We start from the raw sequence: 21348 nt of genomic DNA, 5'->3' as shown, positions 1-21348 counted from the left end.
AAAGATAGCCTACTTTGAGCAGGTGGCTTAAGGGTTCTGGTAATGTAGCTGATGTGTAAGTGTTGTAATGAGGTTGTAATTTGTATGTAAGGGTGTAAAACCACAATATAGAGTGGGGCTAATACTGTAGAGTGAGCAATTATTGTACTGTTATGGGGTAAACTGAGTGCAAGTAGTTTGCTGAGTGAAATTACAACTGGGGGGAGGAGAGCCTCCTTAAATAGAAAAGAGTGAGACATTTTAGCTCCAGGGGAACAAGAGAATAAGGGGTTTTAGCTGCCCTGAAGACTACAATGAGGTATTTTGGCTGGTGGTTGACAGGTCACATGAGGTCATGATGTCCTATGCAGGAATTTAGCAAGTGAGAAATAGGAGGTGAGATGTTTTAGCTGGCCTGGCCTGTCAACTGATGTCATCTTCAAGCTGCATGAGGGGTTTTTGCTATCTTGACACCTGCATGATGTCATCTGTCAACTGTCAGACTGCAGCCCCTATTACACTAGTCTGCATGCACCTGCATAAGACTGCATAAGCCTGCATCAAGTGTGCATAACACTGCATGACATGTGCATAGCACAATGAAATGAGTTCAGCTGATGAGGTCAAGTATATGTAAAGGTTTAGACAAGCTGTCAGGGTGGTCCATGTAACAGATTAGATGTCCTGGGTAAGTGTGGTTCATGTAACGGATTACATGACCTGAGTATGGTGTTTTGTGTGTATGTAACTGAATGATGGTGTCTTGAAGGGGCTGTAACTTGTGATCCAGAGGGGTGTAAGGTGTGTTGTCCATGGTTGTGAGCCTGAGCCTCTAAAGTGGCTACAGGACACAAGAAAATGGGGAAGACTGTTTGTATTTCTTGGGATAAAGAACAACAAACAGAGGGTGAGAGAAAGAGAGAAAGAAAGAGAAAGATACAATCTGGAGGGGGTCTATCTACTCTTTATAAGAGGATCCTCAAAGTCAACTTGAACCACCTGGAAAAGTGGTAAGGACAGCTGCGCCAGACCAGCAGGGGCTACAGCCTCCGCACGCACCAAGGAGACGGTGGGGGGACACAGAATAGTAAAACTAATCTGCTCTGCTTTTTAGACTAAGTCTAGGATTAACAGAGTAACCTTGATCTTGAGAGAGGTTGGTGTGAAGAGAAATAAAGAGAAGCAATCAAGAGACACAGAGTAGCACTCTGGATAATCAAGGTTCAGAGAAAGAGTATACTTACTATCAATAACTGAGGCGCCTGTGACAGTAGATGTACTGGGAGCGTGGTATCCTCTTTGGTGGTGATCCTGGGTTATCTGGGGCTTGGTTCTGGTTGTCTGAAGTCTGTAGATACTCCTCAGGCAAGGGAGATCCTGACTTCAAAAATTTTCACAGTTTGCTTACATAATTACACATGTACAAGTGGTTGGTGCGCCTGGTAGCGCTGCCACGTCACAACTGCGCATGCATGCCATAAATCTCATTGAGTGGCGGGACTCAATTGTAATTCATTGAGTCGCAGGACTCAATCACCTGGTAGCGCTGCCACATCACAACTGCGCATGCGCACCATAACTCTCATTGAGTCGCGGGACTCAATCGTAATTCATTGAGTTGCGGGACTCAATCGTAATTCATTGAGTCGCGAGACCCAATTGGAGGAACTTAGAGAAAGAGTAGAGTTACAAAGAAATGATAAGTTGTAACTAGGGTTAAAATTGCATGAGAAAATAGAATATGAAGTCTAAAAAAAGTTTATCTCTTAAGATGGAAAAGATATGAAGTAATTCATATGTAAAAAGATAGAAAAGGCAGCTTTTAGGTCAGCTGTGTGGACTCTAAGGCTGACAATGGTGTCCTGTGTAGTTTTGGCCGTAGAATCCAGTGGTGCCGCCATATTGGTTGATTTGAGAGTGTAAATATGAGAAAAAAAAGGAAATTTTGAAATGGGCTAGATGGGTAACCATAAAGTATACCACAACGGTATCAGCACATGCACCAAATTCTACTTGCAGCTCATCAAGCAAGAAAAAAAAAACACTTCATTAATTCAATCAACAAGCCTCCTCTTGATAATTACCACTTCAAGGATAATTAAATTTCCCAAAAAAATTACTCAAAGTTTGAGGTTGGGAAAATCATTGAAAAAAAATCACTCTGTACTGAAAAAAATGCAAACTGAGCGTGCTCAGCCAGAAAAACAAAAATGTGTCAGACTGAGTAAAAAAGAATGGGGCACATTTTTGGGGTGATTTGTTGGACAGGCCTTCACAAGGCCCGCATGGGCCCCTAACAGGCCCGTTGGGCCCCTAACAGGCCCGTTGGGCCCATTGAAAAAGTAGTATTTGTTTGGAATTCCCATGCTCTGCTAAAATATGAAATGGGTCAAACTGAATAAAATACATGGGGGTACATTTTTGGGGAGATTTTTTGGACGGGCCTGAATGAGGCCCACATGGCCCCCACAAAGCCCACTGGGCCCATTGAAAGAGTAGCCTTGGTCAAGAATGCCTATGCCCAGCTAAGAAACAAAAATGTGTCAACCTGAGTAAAAAACATGGGGCCACACTTTTGGGGAGGGCTTATTGACAGACCTGCATCAGGCCCGTCAGGGCCCACCCAAAGCTGGTTTGGCCAACCCAGAAGTAGTCTAGGTTAAGAATGCCCATATGATGTTTCAGAGCAGCACCAATTGACCACTAATCAACAGAAGATATTGAAGGGCTTCTGACATCTGTATGACATTTGTGCACTCACAGAATGTATGTCCAGGCCCTTTACTTTTCCTTGGAACCCTGTTGGCCCGTACGGGCCTGATGCAGGCTCGTCCAAAAAGCCTCCTCAACAATATGCCCCTAGGGTTTTTACTCAGTCTGACACATTTTATTTCTTAGTTGAGCATATGCTTTCTTAACCAAGGCTACTCTTTCAATGGGCCCAGTGGGCTTTGTGGGGGCCATGTGGGCCTCATTCAGGCCTGTCCAAAAAATCTCCCCAAAAATGTACCCCCATGTTTTTTATTCACTTTGACCCATTTCACATTTTAGCAGAGCATGGGAATTCCAAACAAATACTACTTTTTCAATGGGCCCAACGGGCCTGTTAGGGGCCCATGCGGGCCTTGTGCAGGCCTGTCCAACAAATCACCCCAAAAATGTGCCCCATTGTTTTTTACTCAGTCTGACACATTTTTATTTTTTTGGCTGAGCACACTCAGTTTGCATTTTTTTCAGTACAGAGTGATTTTTTTTCAATGATTTTCCCAATCTCAAACTTGAGTATTTTTTTGAGAAATTTAATTATCCTTGAAGTGTATACAGGGTCTTTTCTGGTCATCAAGAGGAGTAAACACTCCCCTCAATGACCGTTTCTCTCCGGTCATTGAGAGGAGTAAACACTCCCCTCAATGACCAGTTCTCTCCAGTCATTAAGAGGAGTAAATACTCCCCTCTATGACCGGGTCTGTTCCAGCCATTGAGAGGAGTAAAAATTCCCCTTGATGACCGGGTCTGTTCTGGTCATTGAGAGCAGTGTTTCCTCCACTTGATGACCGGGTTTGCTCCAGTCATCCAGGTACATGTGTGGTTCTCTCCAGTCTCAGGTCATCAAGAGGAGTAAAATATAAGAAACTCCTCTCAATGACTGGTCCGCTTGGGTCATCGAGAGGAGTGTTTCCTTCTCTTGATGACAGGGAATGCTTTCGTCATTGAGATACATGCATCCAGATGAACAGTTCCAGTCATTGATATGTGTGAATCCCAAGGACCGGAATAAGGATTGCAGAGGGTGGTGGGTGGTGCTGGAGGAGTGAGCTGTCATTTGGATTGCAGTTTAAACTGCCAGTCTTTAATTGGAGCTGAGCCGCAACTGTGTGAAATGTGTTCGCGGGCTGGGAAACACAGGCGAACTGCCCCCTGGACCATTGGAGATGCTCTAAGGGGAGTAGCAACTCCCCTCAATGACTGGTTTTTGTTGGGGAGTTGCTACTACCTTAAATTACTGACAGATACCAGTAATCAAGAAGATTTTCTACTTCCCTCAATAACTGACAGAGACCAGTAATCAAGATGAGTTGCTACTCCCCTCAATAACTGGCACAGACCATTCTTTGAGGGGATTTCCTACTCCTCTCAATGACCTCATTGAGGGGAATACCCCCCCCCCCCCACTTTGATGTTCTCTGCCAGGATTTGATTGGAGTAGCAAGTTTTCAGCTAGCTACTGTGGTGACATTGTCTTAGATCTCAACTGCAACACCTGTAATAGAGATGGAACCCGTTGCGGGTCCTGCTATCTGCTGGCGGGTACCCGCCAGCGGGTGCGGGTGCGGGTGCGGATGTCTGAAATTCCGGGAAAAAGTGGGCGGGTACCCGGATAATTCAACCCGCACCCGCCCACCGCTTTAACCGGAAAGCCTGATCCCTTCCGGTTGCCAAGGTTTTACAGCCTGGGCAGCCAGAAAAACCCACCTGGTCGCCGAGGACACACAACCTCATCGACCAGGAGGGATTCCTTCCGGTCACCGGGGCTATATCTAGGCGACAAGAAGGAAAAAATCCTCCCGGTCGCAGAGGTTACAAAACCTCGGCGACCAGGAGCATACTATCTTGGTCACGAAGTTTGTAAAACCTTGGCGACCAAGAGGAAATGGTCCTGGTCGCAGAGGTTAAATAACCTCAGCGCGCGACCAGCAGGTAACCTCCTGGTCGCAGAGGTTACCTCGCCGACCAGAAGCTAACCTCCTGGTCGCTGAAGCTACCTCGCCGACCAGAAGCTAACCTCCTGGTCGCTGAAGCTACCTCGGCGACCAGAAGACAACCTCCTGGTCGCTGAAGTTACCTCGGCGACCAGAAGGAAACCTCCTGGTCGTCAAAGTTACCTCGGCGACCAGAAGGAAACCTCCTGGTCGCAGAGGTCTTATTGCAACCAGAACGGCTTCCTTCTGGTCGCCGAGGTCATCCCTCTTCGACCGAAAGGGGCCCCTTCCGGTCGCCGAGATGAGTTTCAAGGAGCGGGTATCCGCGGGTATCCGCCCAGGCCGGCGGGTACCCGCCAACGAGTGCGGATGCGGGTACGGATGTCAGGATTAAAGGTGTAACCCGAACCCCGTGCCCCGGGTGTTTTCACGGGTGGTACCACCCGGGTGTTGGTTCACGGAATGAGCCTTTGGAACCACCCAAACACCTGGGTGGTTGTGCATCTTATATCGGGGGAGGAACAGGGCATGAACGAGCTCATCTCTGCTTGCTTGTGACAATTTGGAGGTTATATTCTGTATTGTGACCTATTTGCAGATTGTCATCTTGAGTTGTATTGTGCTGGGGTACTACTGGTGCTGAACCATTGAGTGAGGTAGGAGAAGAAATGAGAAAAAAAATTAAATAAGCCCATCAAAAGACTGGTACCAGTCTTTAATACAAAGCAGTTGTTCAATGGTTCCAGGGGCAAGGGACAAGCACAACCAAGAACAGACCCGCGGGCCTCACCCTCTCCAACAACGCACTTGTTGCGGGGATAGCAAGGTAACATTGAGCCATTCTGGCCAAGATCGGGAAGGATTGCTGTTGAATTCGCCAGTAAGCAAGAAGGTTCATTCCTTTAGGTTCAGGGTCTTCTTTGAGATACTGCTTGATCTCGGCATCAATTGAGTCGTCCGGTCCGGTAGGTTCATAGAACTCAGAATCAAAAAAATCAATCTTGCTTCTGTCTGGATCTTTGCTAGGCTGGCTAGTTCTGCTTGTGTTCTGCTTTCTCTTCATGCTAGCTATGTTTGGAGGGGTCGGAACATGAATGATGATGCCACCAGGCACTGGCTGGCTACGACTGAAAAAAATAAAACCTAAACAGCCGGGTGGTTTGGTGTCCACCCGGGTGAATTCGGATACAGGTGTCGGGATGGGTATGTCCACCCGTTCCAAACCCCGGGTTACACCTTTAGTCAGGATCCAGTCAAAACAGGCCGCGGGTACCCGGGTGTGACGGAGCCATCTCTAACCTGTAACAGCCTTTTGACATAGTCTATTTAGTTCTCTCTTCATTATTTGTGTGAAATCTGTCAAATCTTTGAGCTCTCCATCCAACAGCTACCTATCAGTAATGGTGAAAAAAATACAATACATGTATCTGCATCTGCCTGTATTTATATCTGTTTTGCACCCAATACTATTTATTTGTATCATATTCAAAGACCAATACTATACAAATCTATTCAAACTTTGGTATCTTGTTGCAAATACAGCCCAATACAAGATACTGTATTTTTACCTTTTTTAATAGTTTTTCTGTGTACAGTCCACAGTGGCCAAAAACAAGAAAATCAAGTTTTAATGTATCTTCAGGCAGACAGAATACATTTGTATCTACAATTTTGTATTTTTCAACAGCACAAGTATCTGAAGATACTGTATTGTATAGTATCTGTTTCACCTTTGCTATCAGGAGCTAGCTGTCACTTCAGCTAAGATATAATCAAAATTTACACTTTTTTGAATAGAAATTACATTCCTACAGAAAAAAGTGCTTAAAAACATGCTCCATTTCATCAAAATTGTTGTATAATTAAAGAAAAAATCTAAGTGTAAAATAAATATTGTGTGAAAAACATGTTTCAGTCCTATAGAATTTGGCTGAAAAAGTGTAAATATGTATAGGAAACCAACACATTGATAACACGCAAACATGGAAATCCCCAGCCGCATCAGTCATATGCTAGAATACAATATCCTTGTCCACAATGAATCCTGCACGCCAATAGTTTTGCCTCTAGATACCAGGGCTTTGGAAAGCAAAATTCAGAGAGATCTTACAGTATAAATAAAGTTCAGTAATCTATCCAAGAACCTTTTAGCCATCTTCTGAATACCAAACATACTTACACTAAATTCCTGTTATTGATTATCCCTGAACCAACCAAGCTTGTATAATGCCTGTCTGTGTTTCCAAAGTCTCAACTTCAGCTTTTTTAATCAGTGTGCCCTTCTCAAAATTTTACCATTTTCACACAAAACCAACCTCTTATCCGCCGCAAATCTCAGCCCTTGAAATAGTGAGTTGTTTCTTTTGAATCTAGGGCCTTTTGGCAAAACAAACCTGAAATCCAGGCCCTCACTATCTGTTGAGGGTAACTTGGGTGACACAAGACTAAGAGAAGTTTGACGAGATGTCAAGGACAAAAGTCCTAGCACAATGAGTCAAAGTATAATCATCATTCAGTGAGGATCACAGTGAGGGGAAACAACTAGACTATATCCATGTACAATATAGGCTAAGTTGTGGGTGTATAGATTAGAAGCATACTGCACAAGGGAATGCTAATTTACTATCTCAACACACCCCCTTGCTGATAAATCTATACAAAACAAGTCCTACTTGTCTAACCTTCACATACCCAGGTCTTGAATGGCTTGATTAGGCCAAAGGGGTTGGTCAGGACAAGCAGCTGTGAGTACAAACATCCAAACTGAGAAAAGCAAGAGAGGGTTTTAAACCAAGGTAGAGATCCATCCCTTGTAAAGAACAGGGAATGGCCATGACAGTCAATATACTCAACACAAGGGGGTAGGAATTACCTATAAGGCTAGACCGGAGTTGTCATTGCCAGAACGGGTGTTGCTGGTTTCTGATAGCCTTGAGAGTAACCATCAGAAAAACAACAACAAAAAAATTAGACCGGTCACCTAGGGAGGATGAAAGTTTAAGGAAAAAAAATAGGCAGTAAACCAGAGTGTTAGCCAAGCGGTTACATCTGCCAATAATGTTAGATAAGAAAATATGTGGTTGATCAATGTGGCCACTGAAGGCCAATTAAGCTTGCTGAAGGCCATCAAGCGTCACTGGAGGCCGCCAAGGGTCCCTAGACACCACCGAGGATTGCTAGAGGCCACCAAGGGTCGCTCGAGGCCATCAATCGTCGCTGGGCGTCACCGTGGGTTACTGGAGAGTTGATTGACGATCAAGAGCTTAGAAGATCGTCAGAGGACTTCAATGGTGGCTGCAGGCCCTTGAGAGGCTCCTGGGGATCTGTAGATGGTATACCGAGTGGATGGATGTCTCTGGCATCAACCGATAGAGCTAAGATCAGCTGATTGGCTGCTACGAGTCCTGAGAAAAAGGGAGGACCAAGTCGACAAGTCTGATGGGATTGCGTCCAGTTGGGAGAGACTGGAGACTCTTGGAATGAGCAGAAAAGCGAGATTGGTCGTTTGTTTGTTCCAAACACGTGCGACCAGAACCGGAGAAACAAGATTGTTCCATTGTTTCCAAATGTTTCCAAGAAATGACAGGTTCCAAACGATCTTTGAAGAGTCCTGACGACGGTGACGAGTCATGGGGAGCTTTGAGAAGTTCCGAAGAGTTCTTGAGGGGTCCAACCGGTTCCAACGAGTCCGACGAGTTCCGACAAGCCCGACGAGTTCCAAAAATGATCCGAGGAGGTATGGCAAGCGAAGCAGCAATTTTGATGAGACCGTTCCAGACAGACAAGTTAAAGATCTTCCTGAAAGCCGGAAAGAGGCGGGCGGGTTACAGAAAAAAATTCCGGGGGAAAGAGTGAAACCGGAGAAATAATGAGTGTGTTGAAAAAAAAATGTGAAAGGGTGCGACAGGCAGAGCACATGGGTCTCATAACCTGTTGAGGGTAACTTGGGTGACACAAGACTAAGAGAAGTTTGACGAGATGTCAAGGACAAAAGTCCTAGCACAATGAGTCAAAGTATAATCATCATTCAGTGAGGATCACAGTGAGGGGAAACAACTAGACTATATACATGTACAATATAGGCTAAGTTGTGGGTGTATAGATTAGAAGCATACTGCATAAGGGAATGCTAATGCACTATCTCAACACTATCTAGGCATTCTTACACTCCTGCTCTGCAGGCCCTGAAACCATGAAGAGGGCACCTAAACACCCATAGCTTAGATTTAAGCCGACAATATTCAGGAGTGTTAGCCCATAATAGAGAATAACAGTTTGGACCCGTTGGCGGCACCCGCCGCGCACCCGCCGGACAGCGCCGGGTGCCTGTTTATTTGTGAAGTGGTGGGGTACCCGCCCAAGTGCCTCCCCCAGATGCAGCAAGGGCTGGAGCCCGTGCCAAATACATAACACCTGGCGAGTTGGACTTTGACCAGCTTGCCAAGATATACCTCTCGGCGAGCTGGAATTTGGCCAATTGGTGTCCCCACTCCCCAGCCCCGTATGCTAAGTACGTGGGGCGGGTGCGGGTGGTACCCGCCCACGGGTGCTGGGTACCGGCCGACATTTGTGGTGTTCAAAATTGATTTTCAAACTACTTTCTACATAAAATCATAAGAGCTGCATGTTCAATGTTTTGATGGGGTGAAATTTGAGGGTTCTCTTCATTTCAAACACCTCTGAAAACTTTGATAAATCTTATGATTTTATGTAAAATGATATTCAAAAATCAATTTTGAACACCCTAATTCTCTAAATCCTCTGCTTATAATCAAAACTTTTGTTTTTTCATTTCCCTTCACAAGACCAAGGTTCTCATGAGTTCACCCAAGAATGTGAGTAATGAGTAGCAGGCCTCTAGGCTTTTTCTTCCAGTATCCACTCAAATTGAATGCTTTGACTTGATTTTATTTGAAGTCAATCACCTCCATAGAGGTGCTTCCAATGAAATTGTGACAGAAAAGATCAAAGCAACAAAAGACATCCCAGAGGAAATTGTACAACAAAAGAATCCAAGCTCTGGATTACCTGAAAAATTAATGGGTGAGCCTGACATCAAATTTTCTGTTAAGGTTTGGAATACTAACAATTTGTGATCTTTTTGAATCAGATGTTTCAAAACAGAAAAAGAAAAGAATGAGTGGTAAGCCTTTGCTGAGTCTTCCATCTAAATTTTGAAGACAGTAAAAATTTGGCTTATTTTTCCTTGGGATTCAGAACAAAGCCAAATTGTTATGGATTTTTGCAATGAGACCCTTGAAAGTATCGAAAAATTGAGATTGCATTATTTGGGACTACACTTTCCTGAAAAAATAAATAAGGAGTTTGACATGACCTTAAAGCAAACAACAGATTCATTGAGAAATATTACATACAAGAGAATTCATGAAACTGAAGATGAGTCCTACAAAGATGCGTTGCAAGCGGATCGGCGAGTTTTAGAAGACATATTCAAAAAAATAGACAAAGAATGGCCGATATGTGTACTCTCAGGCGGTGCTACCATCCAAATTGCTCACTCCAGAACACAATACAGAGGTACTCTTAACATGTTTCTGAAAAAGATTGGATTGGGATATTCGAATTCAACAAGATAGATTCAAGAAGTTAAGAGGTAAGAAAATGTATGGTAAGACTAAGAGAGAGACTGCTAAAACAATTATAACATTTAAGAAGTGTTCTTGGTTCAAAGAGGGGAAGGAGGTGTATTAGAATTTAAACAAAAGAGCTCAAAGATCATGAAAAGCGGATTGGTTGCGGAAGTAAGTTAGAAAAAGGAGCGTGTGCCTATGCTCACAAGCGAACCTGGATGGCCCGGAATTTTGGTGTGCCTGAGACCGTTGCTAAAGTGAAGAACCCAGGCCAAGCTACACGCCGCGTCGGATTGTTCGATCGCCCGCAAAGAAGACTTGACCCTTGCCGCCAGCATGAGACGGATCCTGTCGGCCTCGATATCGGCTACCCACATAGGTCGTCTACTGCCGTCGGATGGACTGTGCCGACTGGGCAGAGAACCGGCGGCGGCATTACTTGAGCGTGCAGCGTTTCGTCCAGCGCACGCACATCTTGCCCAGTCGGCCCAGTCCGTCCGACGGCAGTAGACGACCTATGTGGGTAGCCGATATCGAGGACGACAGGATCCGTCTCATGCTGGCGGCAAGGGTCGAGTCTTCTTTGCGGGCGATCGAACAATCCGACGCGGCGTGTAGCTTGGCCTGGGTTCTTCACTTTATCGACGTGCTCAGGCACACCGAATTCCGCGCCATTCAGGGCCGCTTTCGAACATTGAGGCGCACGCTCCTTTTTCTAGCTTACTTCACCAACCAATCGGCTTTTCATGATCTTTAAGCTCTTTTGTTTAAATTCCCAGACACCTCCTTCCCTTCTTTGAACCAAGAACACCTTTTAATTGTTATAAATGTTTTAGCAGTCTCTCTCTTAGTCTTACCATAGGTTTGCTTACTTCTTACCTTCTTGTATGTATCATGTTGGACTCGAATATCCTAATTGAATCATCGTGAGAAACATGTTAAGAGTACCTCTGTGTCGTGTTCTGGAGTGAGCACTGGATAAAATAGCTCGATGAGAGCATGACCTGGTCCACATGCGGGTAGTGCTACTATGTCTTCCCGATCCGCGAAATCATTCACCAACCTGATGCTTTCTTCAAGGAGTGAAGTCGGCAAGTGCAAGCTCAATGCATGCACTTACGACCACCGAGCGAGTTGGCTTTGAGGCAGGGGCAAAAAAGGTGAGTGAGTTGTATGTGCTTCCAGGACCAAGAGCCGTGTGGGAGCCGAGGAGGAAGCTCTATTGGACTAGGAGGTGGTGAGTGAGGATGCGAGGAGAAACCGCAAACGGGCAGAATAAGAGGCCCTTATATACTGATCAGAAGCAGCAGAGCTCAGCAGCTGCCGGTCAGAAGCAGCAGAGCTCAGCACCTCCATCGAGGGCAGGCTAGCAATGTGCTCAGCATCTAGGCTGCTCCCAGTTTGCTCACTCCAAATGTATCCGCAAGGTCTCCTTGGCTCAGCCTTGCTTGTTACCCAAGACAAAATAGGCGTCTCATGCTGCCCGAGGCACACCGAAGGCAGCTCCATAGGGCTCAGCTGGAGCTTTTACCCTCCATGATAAGCCTCCAATGGCAGAGGTAACCTTTCTAGTACTGCGTGATTACCGCTGGGGCGAGCTCTTGAGAGCTTTCAGCTATCCTTAGACCATTGCCTGCTTTTATCAGCGCCGAAGCGCTGCACTTGACCTCATCCAACGTCCCTCAGGTGTAATGGAAAACATCACAGAAAATTGAAAAATAGTTCTTCCTCTGCAAGTAATCATCTCAAATATTGAGGAAGGGAATGAGAGAGGTGGAACAGGAGGAAGGATGTGCTTGCATCTTGCGCAGATCCTGGGTACTACTAACTCACCAATTTTCTTTCCTGCTCTTCGAGTGGAATTGGTTTGTTCGGTCTTTTTTTTTCTTGAATTTGTCTAGAAGAAAGGAATGAGGCATTTGTACTCATCTGATCCGCATTGCGTAGTAGAGTCCAGCCACTTAACTTTTGCGCTTGCTTAGATCCTCTCTGTGAGTGCCTTGGGGCTGGGATTATCCTTGAACCTGATATTGTTACTGGAGTCTGCAACTGTATTCACTCAAGTGCTATAGTTTTTTTCAGACTCAGTGCGGGAATGCAGAAGTGGTTTGCTTGGCTTACCACTTGCCACAGCTATCTTAGATTGCAGCACCTTTCTCACTTTGTGAGATTGGTGGTGGTCACCTGGCTGGGTGGGTGTGGCACCCCAGATGTATCTGGGGTGTCAAGTGGCTCACCCCTTTCACAGTGTATCAGCTTGGAGTGCGATGTGGTAGGAGAAAGTGGTGCCCTCAAAAAATGACCAGGACCACTGCTCCCAAAGAAATATCCTGGTGAAAGTTGGGTGGTCCAGAGAGGCCCTGAATTCTTTTTGACCTGAGGCTGTGTTGAGCTTACGATGTTCACTCTTAGCAGCTCGCCCGACTATTATGTTATCCAAAACCGAATTTAGGGTCCATGCCAAATCTTCTGGCAATCGTCCGAGTTCGTTCGGGGCGGAAGGCTTCGGTATTGATGTAGGCAGCCTATAAGTTTTGGACTGGTTTCAGCCTGACCAAAATAGTCTGTACATGTGTACTGCCTTCAAAACAGGCTCAAAGGTTTGGAAGTTCGTTTTTGTTTTTTGTTAACACAATTGGTATCCGTCCAGGTCGACCGTACTACTTCCTGCACGCAAAATTTGGTGTGGCTCAACTGTGATCAGAGTGTTCAACAAACGGATAAATTCATTACATTCAAATCATGCTCGTCCCACGTGCAGGGAAACGCGCCCTACTTTCTCTTTTAATATCAACTAGGGAGTTGTCCTGTGAAAAGCAACTCGACGTAACACAGAATAGGATACGAACTTGGGGTACTCGCGGTTAGCAGATCTCATCTAAGTTCTCACCAACATTGGTTTCTACTAGTTTCCGCACATAAAAGCATAGCTGAGGTTTAATTTCAATTTTGTTTTGATTCCACCGCCAGCATTCGACATTGACAACGAGCCTTGCCATGAGATTCCTTTGACACCTGCTTTGTGGTCTCAACTTCGAATGAATGATTATTTGGACAATTACCCCGGCGGATCAAAGATAACTTTGCAGGTGAAGAAAGAAAACTCCCCTCATACACGACAAAATCTATGCAAGAACATCACTTCGTTACTCCGAAAAAGCTCACCAAATCATTAATACGACTTTCTTCTGCACTCCGATGTGGGGTAACTTCTCAGGAGTACGCCAGTCATGTGGGCGCGACAGATTTCTCAGCTGGGATTGGCGAGCATCCACATAGTGGTCAGGTCAGTTTCTGTCCAGAATTGTCGACGCAGATGAGAAAAAAAATATTTAGAAAATCACATGAGGCTGAATGAAGCTTACTTATTCGTGGGGAGAACTCCATCCAGCTGTGTGAAGCCGTGAAAGGTCGAGATTGGTATGCACTCGTCGCAGCTCAGAATTGGAACTCATTTGTCAACAGTCTGTATGATTCTGCCGGTTACGCGTTAGTGGTTTTCAGCTTCCTCAATCTGCGCGTGTATGTAAGCGGTAGCAGCTTCTCTCGATTTGCTTTCTAACATCTTCAAATATCTGTTGTTAAACTATGATTCATCATCCCTCAGCTTTGGAACAATGTCAGGTATGAGCCGTCTTCGCGGATTTTTACAAAAAGTAGGAGCTTAAATGGTTTGTGTTATAGGTATCATATCCGAGATGGTAAATCCAATTATTTGATGTCATGAATTTAAGGTATAAAACCCGCCTATAGCTTGACTTGATTATTATCTTTGAATGTGGCTTAGTTGATTGACTTCGAAAAAGATCCGACTAGGGTGTATGAGACTGCGGTAAGTTTTTTTTTTGTATCCTCTTCATTTCAACACATTTTGATTGGAAGTTCTATCATTTTTCACACTCTTCCAGGCGTCTTATGTGGGGCTTGTCACCACTTGGGTGACCAGCTTCCCGGGATGTATATTTAATTCCTGGGCTCCGATTACCAGCACAATGTTTGCCTCCTGGGGAGAAATTGCATGGGTTTCATTCGCAGGGGGGTTGTATGTCTCTACTGCGTTCGCTTTTATAAACTCGGTCATATTTGTTGGAACTGGTGAGGATCGTTTCACAAGGGTAAGTATCCAGCTCTCTGGTGTTATTTAGCATCAAAGATTTACGCTTATGTATCTTCCGCATTCTACCACAGGGAGCAAACATAGCAACAATGATGGCTCAAGCTCAACAAGCGGTCCATTCAACTATCTCCAACATCACCCAAAATGTCATAAATTCACCAATCAGTAATCTTGAGGGTCTTGCCGGGATAAATCGCGATGGAAGTTTTCTCAACGAGGTACCGTCTAATTTCCAGAACAAATTACAAAGAGAGTTGGAGCTTGCTTTGAAATTGAAATCATTGGCAAAGTTCTGGAGAGTCCAGGTGAGGAGAAATTCACCAATTTTGATGGCCATGTTTCTTAATTTGATGAATTGGGGATGCTTTTGATCTCTTCAGAATGCCTTCATTGTCCGCGGTAGTGTATGTAGTAATTCTTCTAGATAAAGGTTCTAGGAGATTAGATTGGTCATGAATTTGCTTACAAAACTTGAAATTAATTCTGCCTCATCAGGATCCTTGTATCTACTCAGGAGTCAATGGGGCCTTTGATGATGCTCACAAGCTATCATACTGCGGGGAAGATGGCATGTGAGTATGAATGTTCATTTGCACTAATTCCTGCCTCAAATCACCTAAAACAAGAGTATATATGCCATGAACTAACCCTAAAAAAATGAAATATTATAGAATGATGAACATTGTCAGGGCAGAAAAAAATGGAAATGGATATGATCTAACCATCTATCATGCTTCTTTGGTTGAATCAAAGTATGGATATTCTTCAAAGTTCTTGACAACTTTGGCCTGGGAATGCCAGTCAAAATATGGTGTATTTGAGTATGATTGGAGTTCTTACCACAACAGCAGGTATGGTTTCATGTTCAGAAAATTGCAAGTTAATGCTATTGGATGCTAAAGTTGATGATTTGTCCTATCATGAAGTGCCACCAACCAATCAGAGCTGAGGAATCTTTCCCAAGCAGGAGACTGCTATTTCAATCTTCCTGTATGTGACTTAACCCGCCCCAGTAAGCTTTTGATTACCATTTTTCTACTATTTGTACCAATCCTCTGAAAGTTTACAAGCGAGTTAATGGAACAAATACCTCCCATCAAAATATTGTTTTTTATATGTTGATCAAAAAAAATCAAGACCTCAAAATTCTAAGATCTACCACCGACAAAACTTTGACTCAGATCTGCCGGGAGGCGGGAGGATTGCCAATATGACTGCTACTGAATGCTACAATAAAAAGATTTATTATTCATTATATGGTAGCACCAAATGTAGCATAACCTTTTTTAAAAATATATCCATTGAGGAAGAATACTTCATGTGAATATTTCAAGTTGATAAAGGTGACAAGAAACTTAACTGAAACCTCACCTATTGTTTAAATTTTCTAAAACAAGAAGTCAAATCAAAGAAAGGTTTAAAGATCTTATTAAAACCGTTTTTGTCAAATATATAAAGCAGAAAATATCAAGAAAAACTGAAGAAGATGGAACCAGTTGGCCACATGCATGAGAAACCTCAGCTGAAACAATGGTTGTGTCAAGTGAAAAATTGGATGAACATTAATGAAGTTTAACTCAAGTTCAGAGTAGATTCAATAACAGAAAACCTCTAGAAGCTGCCAGCAGTTTAGATGTGGCATACTCCAGTGTAACTGCCATTTTAACTCCACATGATTACATCATACCCTTTCATGCACTGTCAATGTGCAATTTCCAAAGTAACTGTGAATTTGGGAATTTTTTTCTTAATCATTAAATCACAAGGCAGTTGATTCAGGCCTTGTAGCTACAGGGGTCAGATCATTCCCCGGTTGCATCTTTGCCACCTGGGCACCAGTCATTAGTGTTATGTTTACGTCAGTGGGCAAGATGGCATGGATTTCATTTGTTGGTGTGAGCTACGTTTTGACTGCAGTTGCATACATTGGCTCAGTAATCTTTGTTTGAACTGGGGAGGACCATTTCACAAGGTTAAGTACATATCTGCTTCTCTTGGGTGTTATTAGCATCAAAGATTTGTGCTTATCTCAAGCGGAAATAGCTGCAATCATGGCTCAAGCTCAACAAGCAGTCCAATCAACCATCTCAAACATCACTCAAGATTTCATCAATTCTCCATTGCCAAGGTCTTGCCGGAATCAATCATGATGAACGCTTCTTGAATGAAATCCCTTCTGAATTTCAAAAAAAAATTGCAGAAAGACTTAGAGCTTTCTCTCAAATTAAAATTGCTGGCCAATTTTTGGAGAATTCAGCCTGTAGGTGCATGACCCATCCAGTTGCTATTTTTCCACCCAGACTGAATTCTCTCTTCCCCCCTTTTTCCAAAACCAGAACTTATTGGTAGTCCAAGGATGTGTAAGTAACCGTCTTGTTCTACTTGATTTTGATTCACCCAACAAAGCTAAACTTTGAGCACCATCACAGGATCCGCGGATCAATTCAGGCCTTAATGGGGTGCTTGATGATGCTGGTCAAATATCATATTGCGGCAAAGTTAACATGTAAGTTTTGGCAGCAATATACCAATTCAACACTTTTTATAAGTAGACTAGGTGCACAGGGCTGACTGGTTAATGTAATAATTCAAAAAACACACTAGAATGATGAATATTGGTAGAGAGGAAAGGAATGGGCCTGGATACAATACCACAATCTATCACACCTCTCTAGTCTCATCAAAGTACAACTATTCATCTGAGTTTCTCACCACTTCAGCATGGCAATGTCAATTAAAGTATGATGTATTCAAGTAGGATTCCTGTTTGCTCCATAAAAGGTAATCAAGCCTTCCTCCATCCTTTTCATCTCACCAACCATCAACTTCAAAACTAAAAGAAACCTGTTCCATTCTTTTTAAAAAACAGCACAATCACTCAATATTTAATTAAGTACTAGAGGCCAAGGCGGCTACGCCGCTGGAGATTTGAGGGGAAGTTTTGAATTTTCCAGCTCCCCACCTTCTAGCTAAAATCACCCACAATCACATCCCACCAAATCAGAGGACATCCTGGATATTATATATCTCTCCTTGCTTCTGATTTATCATTTGTAGCCCAGGTGCTACCCCAGTGACAGACTGGCCATCAGTTCAAAATTTTGGTAAGAATGTGTTGGGATTGGACCCAACCACCATGATTTTTCCCCACTCAAATCTTCACAGAACTTGTTTATTTTGAGTTTCAATGTGGTCAAACCTATAAGGCAATCTGCAACAAATCTTGACATTGTTTGGTTTGAAGCAGATCATGCTAAGCCCCTCCCTGACCATCAGTTCTTGAAATTTGAGCAAGCCGTAGACTTTAAATTCAATCAAAAATTAATTACTCATAACATCATCATACATAAAACAAAAGGCACAAATGAAGTAGAAATAGAAGTGCCTACCATTGACCAAAGAATGTGAGTAAATAAAATTGAGTATAGATAAGACCAGATGAGGGAAGGCACATGAGAATTGGGAAGAATTTGAGTTGTACACAAAGCAGTTCTCCTTCCAGAAAGATAAGACACAATTTGATGAACTAATATTTAAAACAAGAGCAAAGGAATAGACAGCTGAGAAATCTTGAACTTGTAGTGAGGGATGGTGAAGTAAGGATGGGATCATGAGAATCAAGCCCTGGATGCTTTGAAATTGAATTGATAGATTGTGGAAGCAGGGGAGATGTTTTGCTCAGAGAAATTGATAGAGGCAGACTTGGGGCCCTTGATGACTCCTTTGAGGTACTTCTCTTGGACAAAAAACAAGGAGAGTTTATGACAAGGGAGGGACTTCTGGGCGTGGCGCATATTGAAGAAAAATGCTCAATAATATGTGGTATTATCAGGAAATCCATGGAATTCAAGTGACATACCGACATACCTTCCTTTGATTCTCCATTTTGGATCAATCAGACACCCATGCCTATTTGACAGTGGTCAACCCAGTATAAACATATTCTTTACAATTAGAAAAGAAGGAAACAGGAAACATGAGATGTGGGTGATTAGGAGAAGGAGAAGAGAGTTGGAGAAAGAAATCAAGTGAACCTAAGTAACATAAGTTTCAACAATGCAGTTAATGATCCTCCCCCTTCTTTGATCCTTGTCTCTATTTCCTGCAGAGCATCACCCGTCAACTCTGGGTAATTTAATTCACCCTAGTGAGAAAGGATAATTTTATGCTTGTTGCTTAGTGAGGTTGACCAGAGTGCAGGCTAGTTTGTGAAGCATGAATGAAACATTGAGCTGTTAGATGCAATATATCAGGGGAGATTAGCGCAGCAAGGTTGATCATTAGTTTTGCATCCCTGACTGTGCTGAAGGGGGGGTGAGTCTGCCAGCTGAATGACCGTATGATTTGAAAGTGGGGATGAAGATTGCAGGACAAAGAGGGCGGGTGGTTGGCAGCCTCTGAGAAAGGGTGAGAAGGTCGAGGAGGATGCGTAAAATAGTCGAAGAGGAAGGCCGAGAAGGTTGGAGAGGATGGGTGAGATGGTCAAAGAGGAGGGGGCGATAACATCAAAGAGGGTGGCGAGAGGAGCCGGTCGCGTTCCATGACCAGCTTCATGTAGATCCTGCTGAGCACCCCGGCGTGCTCGCCAGCCTGTCTGCGCGAGAGCTAGGTGGAGAGGGTGTGCGGTGTGCGGAGGAGTATGCCCGTGGTCCCAGCACTCGACGGGCTGCGCAGGTGTGAGCGAACCCGGAAGCCAGAAGGCCGGCGATGTACCGCCGCATCCCCAGTACAGCAGCTCTATCAGCTCCGCATCCGCTCTTGTTGACGCCGGTACCAGCCGGGGCTCATGCTGCAACGCTTTGATACGCGCCCGTCGGCCAGTTGTTCGCAGCTTCACCTTTCGCGCCAGCGGCACCAGAGTCAAGGGGGGAGACAAATTGAGTAGTTGTTTGGAAGAGGGTGCAGGACAGCAGGAGGGAGAGAGACAGAGACAGATGGTTTTTTGGCGTACCAGCTAGGATGGCTCGGGCGAGTCTTTCTGTCCGAGTTCGCTGGTGAGGAACGAGGCGAGGGCGGCCTGATTGGCGGGCGTCATTTAGATTGACGAGGGCGGTGCTGGGCAGGAACGGGCTGCTTGACGCAAATGCCGGCGGGAGGGAACGGCAGCAAAGGTATGGCTGTTGGTTAGCAGAATGATCAGGGCCCCAGTGCTTGGCAGCCGAGCCTTGCTACCTATTTCTAGTCCGAGTCGTATGCCGACTAGTTTGCATTCAAAGTTTGACGCCGTGCCCGGTGGTCCTAAAAAAGAGAGTTTGGACAGAGTACCATCCCTAGAGACGGCCGCCGCTCCCAAGCCCTCCTCAGGATGATCAGAAACCAAATCGGACACCGGGTCTAAGCTTTTAAGGAAAGATACTATTTCTTTTGTTGCCTCTTGTTTGGTGGTCTCATTGATTTCCAGTTCCATCTTCCTCCCTGATTTCCAGGGAGGGCAGTTCTTAATAAGAAGTTCACAGTCTCCAGGTCTTTTGCCGCCACGACGGCCAGTTCCTCCCGGGTGAGCGCGGAGTGGACTGGGCTAGGGAAGGGCCTCGCTGTCCACATTAATTCCGTACTGATTTGCCTTTCTATCGCCGACGACCTGTGGGTGATGCTGGTCAGTTTTGTGACAAAAAAGTTTGTTATCCTACTCGCGGCAGTCTTCTTGATGCTCCTGAGAGGCCGATACTTCTCTAAGTACTTGACCGGGGTGGATTTCATGGCCCCCAGCGCGAAACGGGCGGCTGAGCGTTTGATCAGATCCAGCATCGACGACACCTTCTGTTTGTTCTGGCTTGTGAACCAATGTTGACTGTTATGAGGATTATTATGACATATGTATACGTACATACTGCTGCTGAGGCGTGTTGCATGTAAATGAGATTGGGTGGGCGTTGAAAACGCCAAGTTGGCACGCTGGTCGGACCAACGGTAAGAGCAACGTGGCGGAGGCGGTAGTTGCCAACGCATTACAAACCAGGCACGGCATACATAGTCGACCCCAAGGGATTGAGGTGCCAATTATAAACAATTATTGAAATTTTATTGTAATATTTTTGAAACTCGTTTGAAACCAAAATCTGTTAAATTTATGTTGCCAATACAGGCCCAATTAAGTTTCAAAAAAGTCTGGATATGATTGTACAATCATAAACCTGGAGCCCACACAGGCAGAAATCCAAATCCCGAGACAAGACCGCCTGTTGCAGTGTCATCCCCCCCCTCCCCGCGCAACCAACAAACCAGGTCCACCACCACAACCACACAGCTTCACACAACAGCACAGATCCGACATTGTGCTAGGAACCCCTCAAGGGTGAGGCCCCTTGTGGTTGGGACGCTGAGCCGTTGCCAAGGATCCTTCTCTTCTACTCTGACGCCGTTGACATAATACTCGGTGGGGTGTGCGCATTGAGCAGCAGCGCAGTTTGGGCAAGTTCTCGCAGCTTGAGGAAGGGCTGGAAGCCAAGGTGGGCCCGCTCCGTGGTGTCTTCGGGCTCGAGCTGCCAGCCAAGCGCTTGGAGGTTGGGGAGCTATTGCGGCTGCAGGGGCGCCGGGTGCCTCTCCCCCAGTGGCCAGAGCTGTCTTGGACATCTGCGACTTCTGCCGCGGGAAGGTGTCCATGAGGCTGGGGGCTGGACTGTCGCCGAAACATCTGCATGCGGCTGTGTATCTCTTCATGAAGTACAAACTGTGTTGTACTGTTGGACTAGTCACCAGGGAAGAAAGTGTGGCACTCTCTAAAGAGTGCCAAACCGTGACTTTCTTCTGCAACCCTGTAGTATGTCAACTGTTGTAGCATGTGTAATTCAAGCTTAAGACAATTTTGATGTTATGTCCAACTGAGGCTGATTGTATCTGTAACTTAATATGGTGGAAAAAAAGTTTTTCACCTTGGCCAATTTGTGACCCCATTGCAAATCAAATTGAATTGTATTTGAAGGCTTAGTAGGCTCTGGGGTCTTGTCATGGGCTACAGTCA

The 21348-nt window shown here is 44.8% G+C and overlaps 1 protein-coding gene across 1 annotated transcript; it reads left to right on the top strand.

Moving 5' to 3' along the window:
- Positions 1-13397: 13397 nt before the first annotated feature.
- On the top strand, positions 13398-15601 carry PtA15_15A264 (uncharacterized protein; the record flags this gene model as incomplete). The annotated part of the gene is made up of 12 exons (XM_053163453.1): positions 13398-13556; positions 13662-13792; positions 13878-13894; positions 13955-13971; positions 14058-14102; positions 14179-14385; positions 14459-14692; positions 14768-14791; positions 14883-14959; positions 15059-15238; positions 15314-15399; positions 15525-15601. The coding sequence occupies 12 exons, from the start codon at positions 13398-13400 to the stop codon at positions 15599-15601; spliced, it is 1254 nt and encodes a 417-aa protein (XP_053027427.1).
- Between the last annotated feature and the right edge of the window lie 5747 nt (positions 15602-21348).

This window comes from Puccinia triticina, chromosome 15A (genome assembly GCF_026914185.1).
Source record: "Puccinia triticina chromosome 15A, complete sequence".
NCBI classification, from domain to species: Eukaryota; Fungi; Basidiomycota; class Pucciniomycetes; order Pucciniales; family Pucciniaceae; genus Puccinia; species Puccinia triticina.
This window is presented reverse-complemented; position numbering and strand designations above follow the sequence as displayed.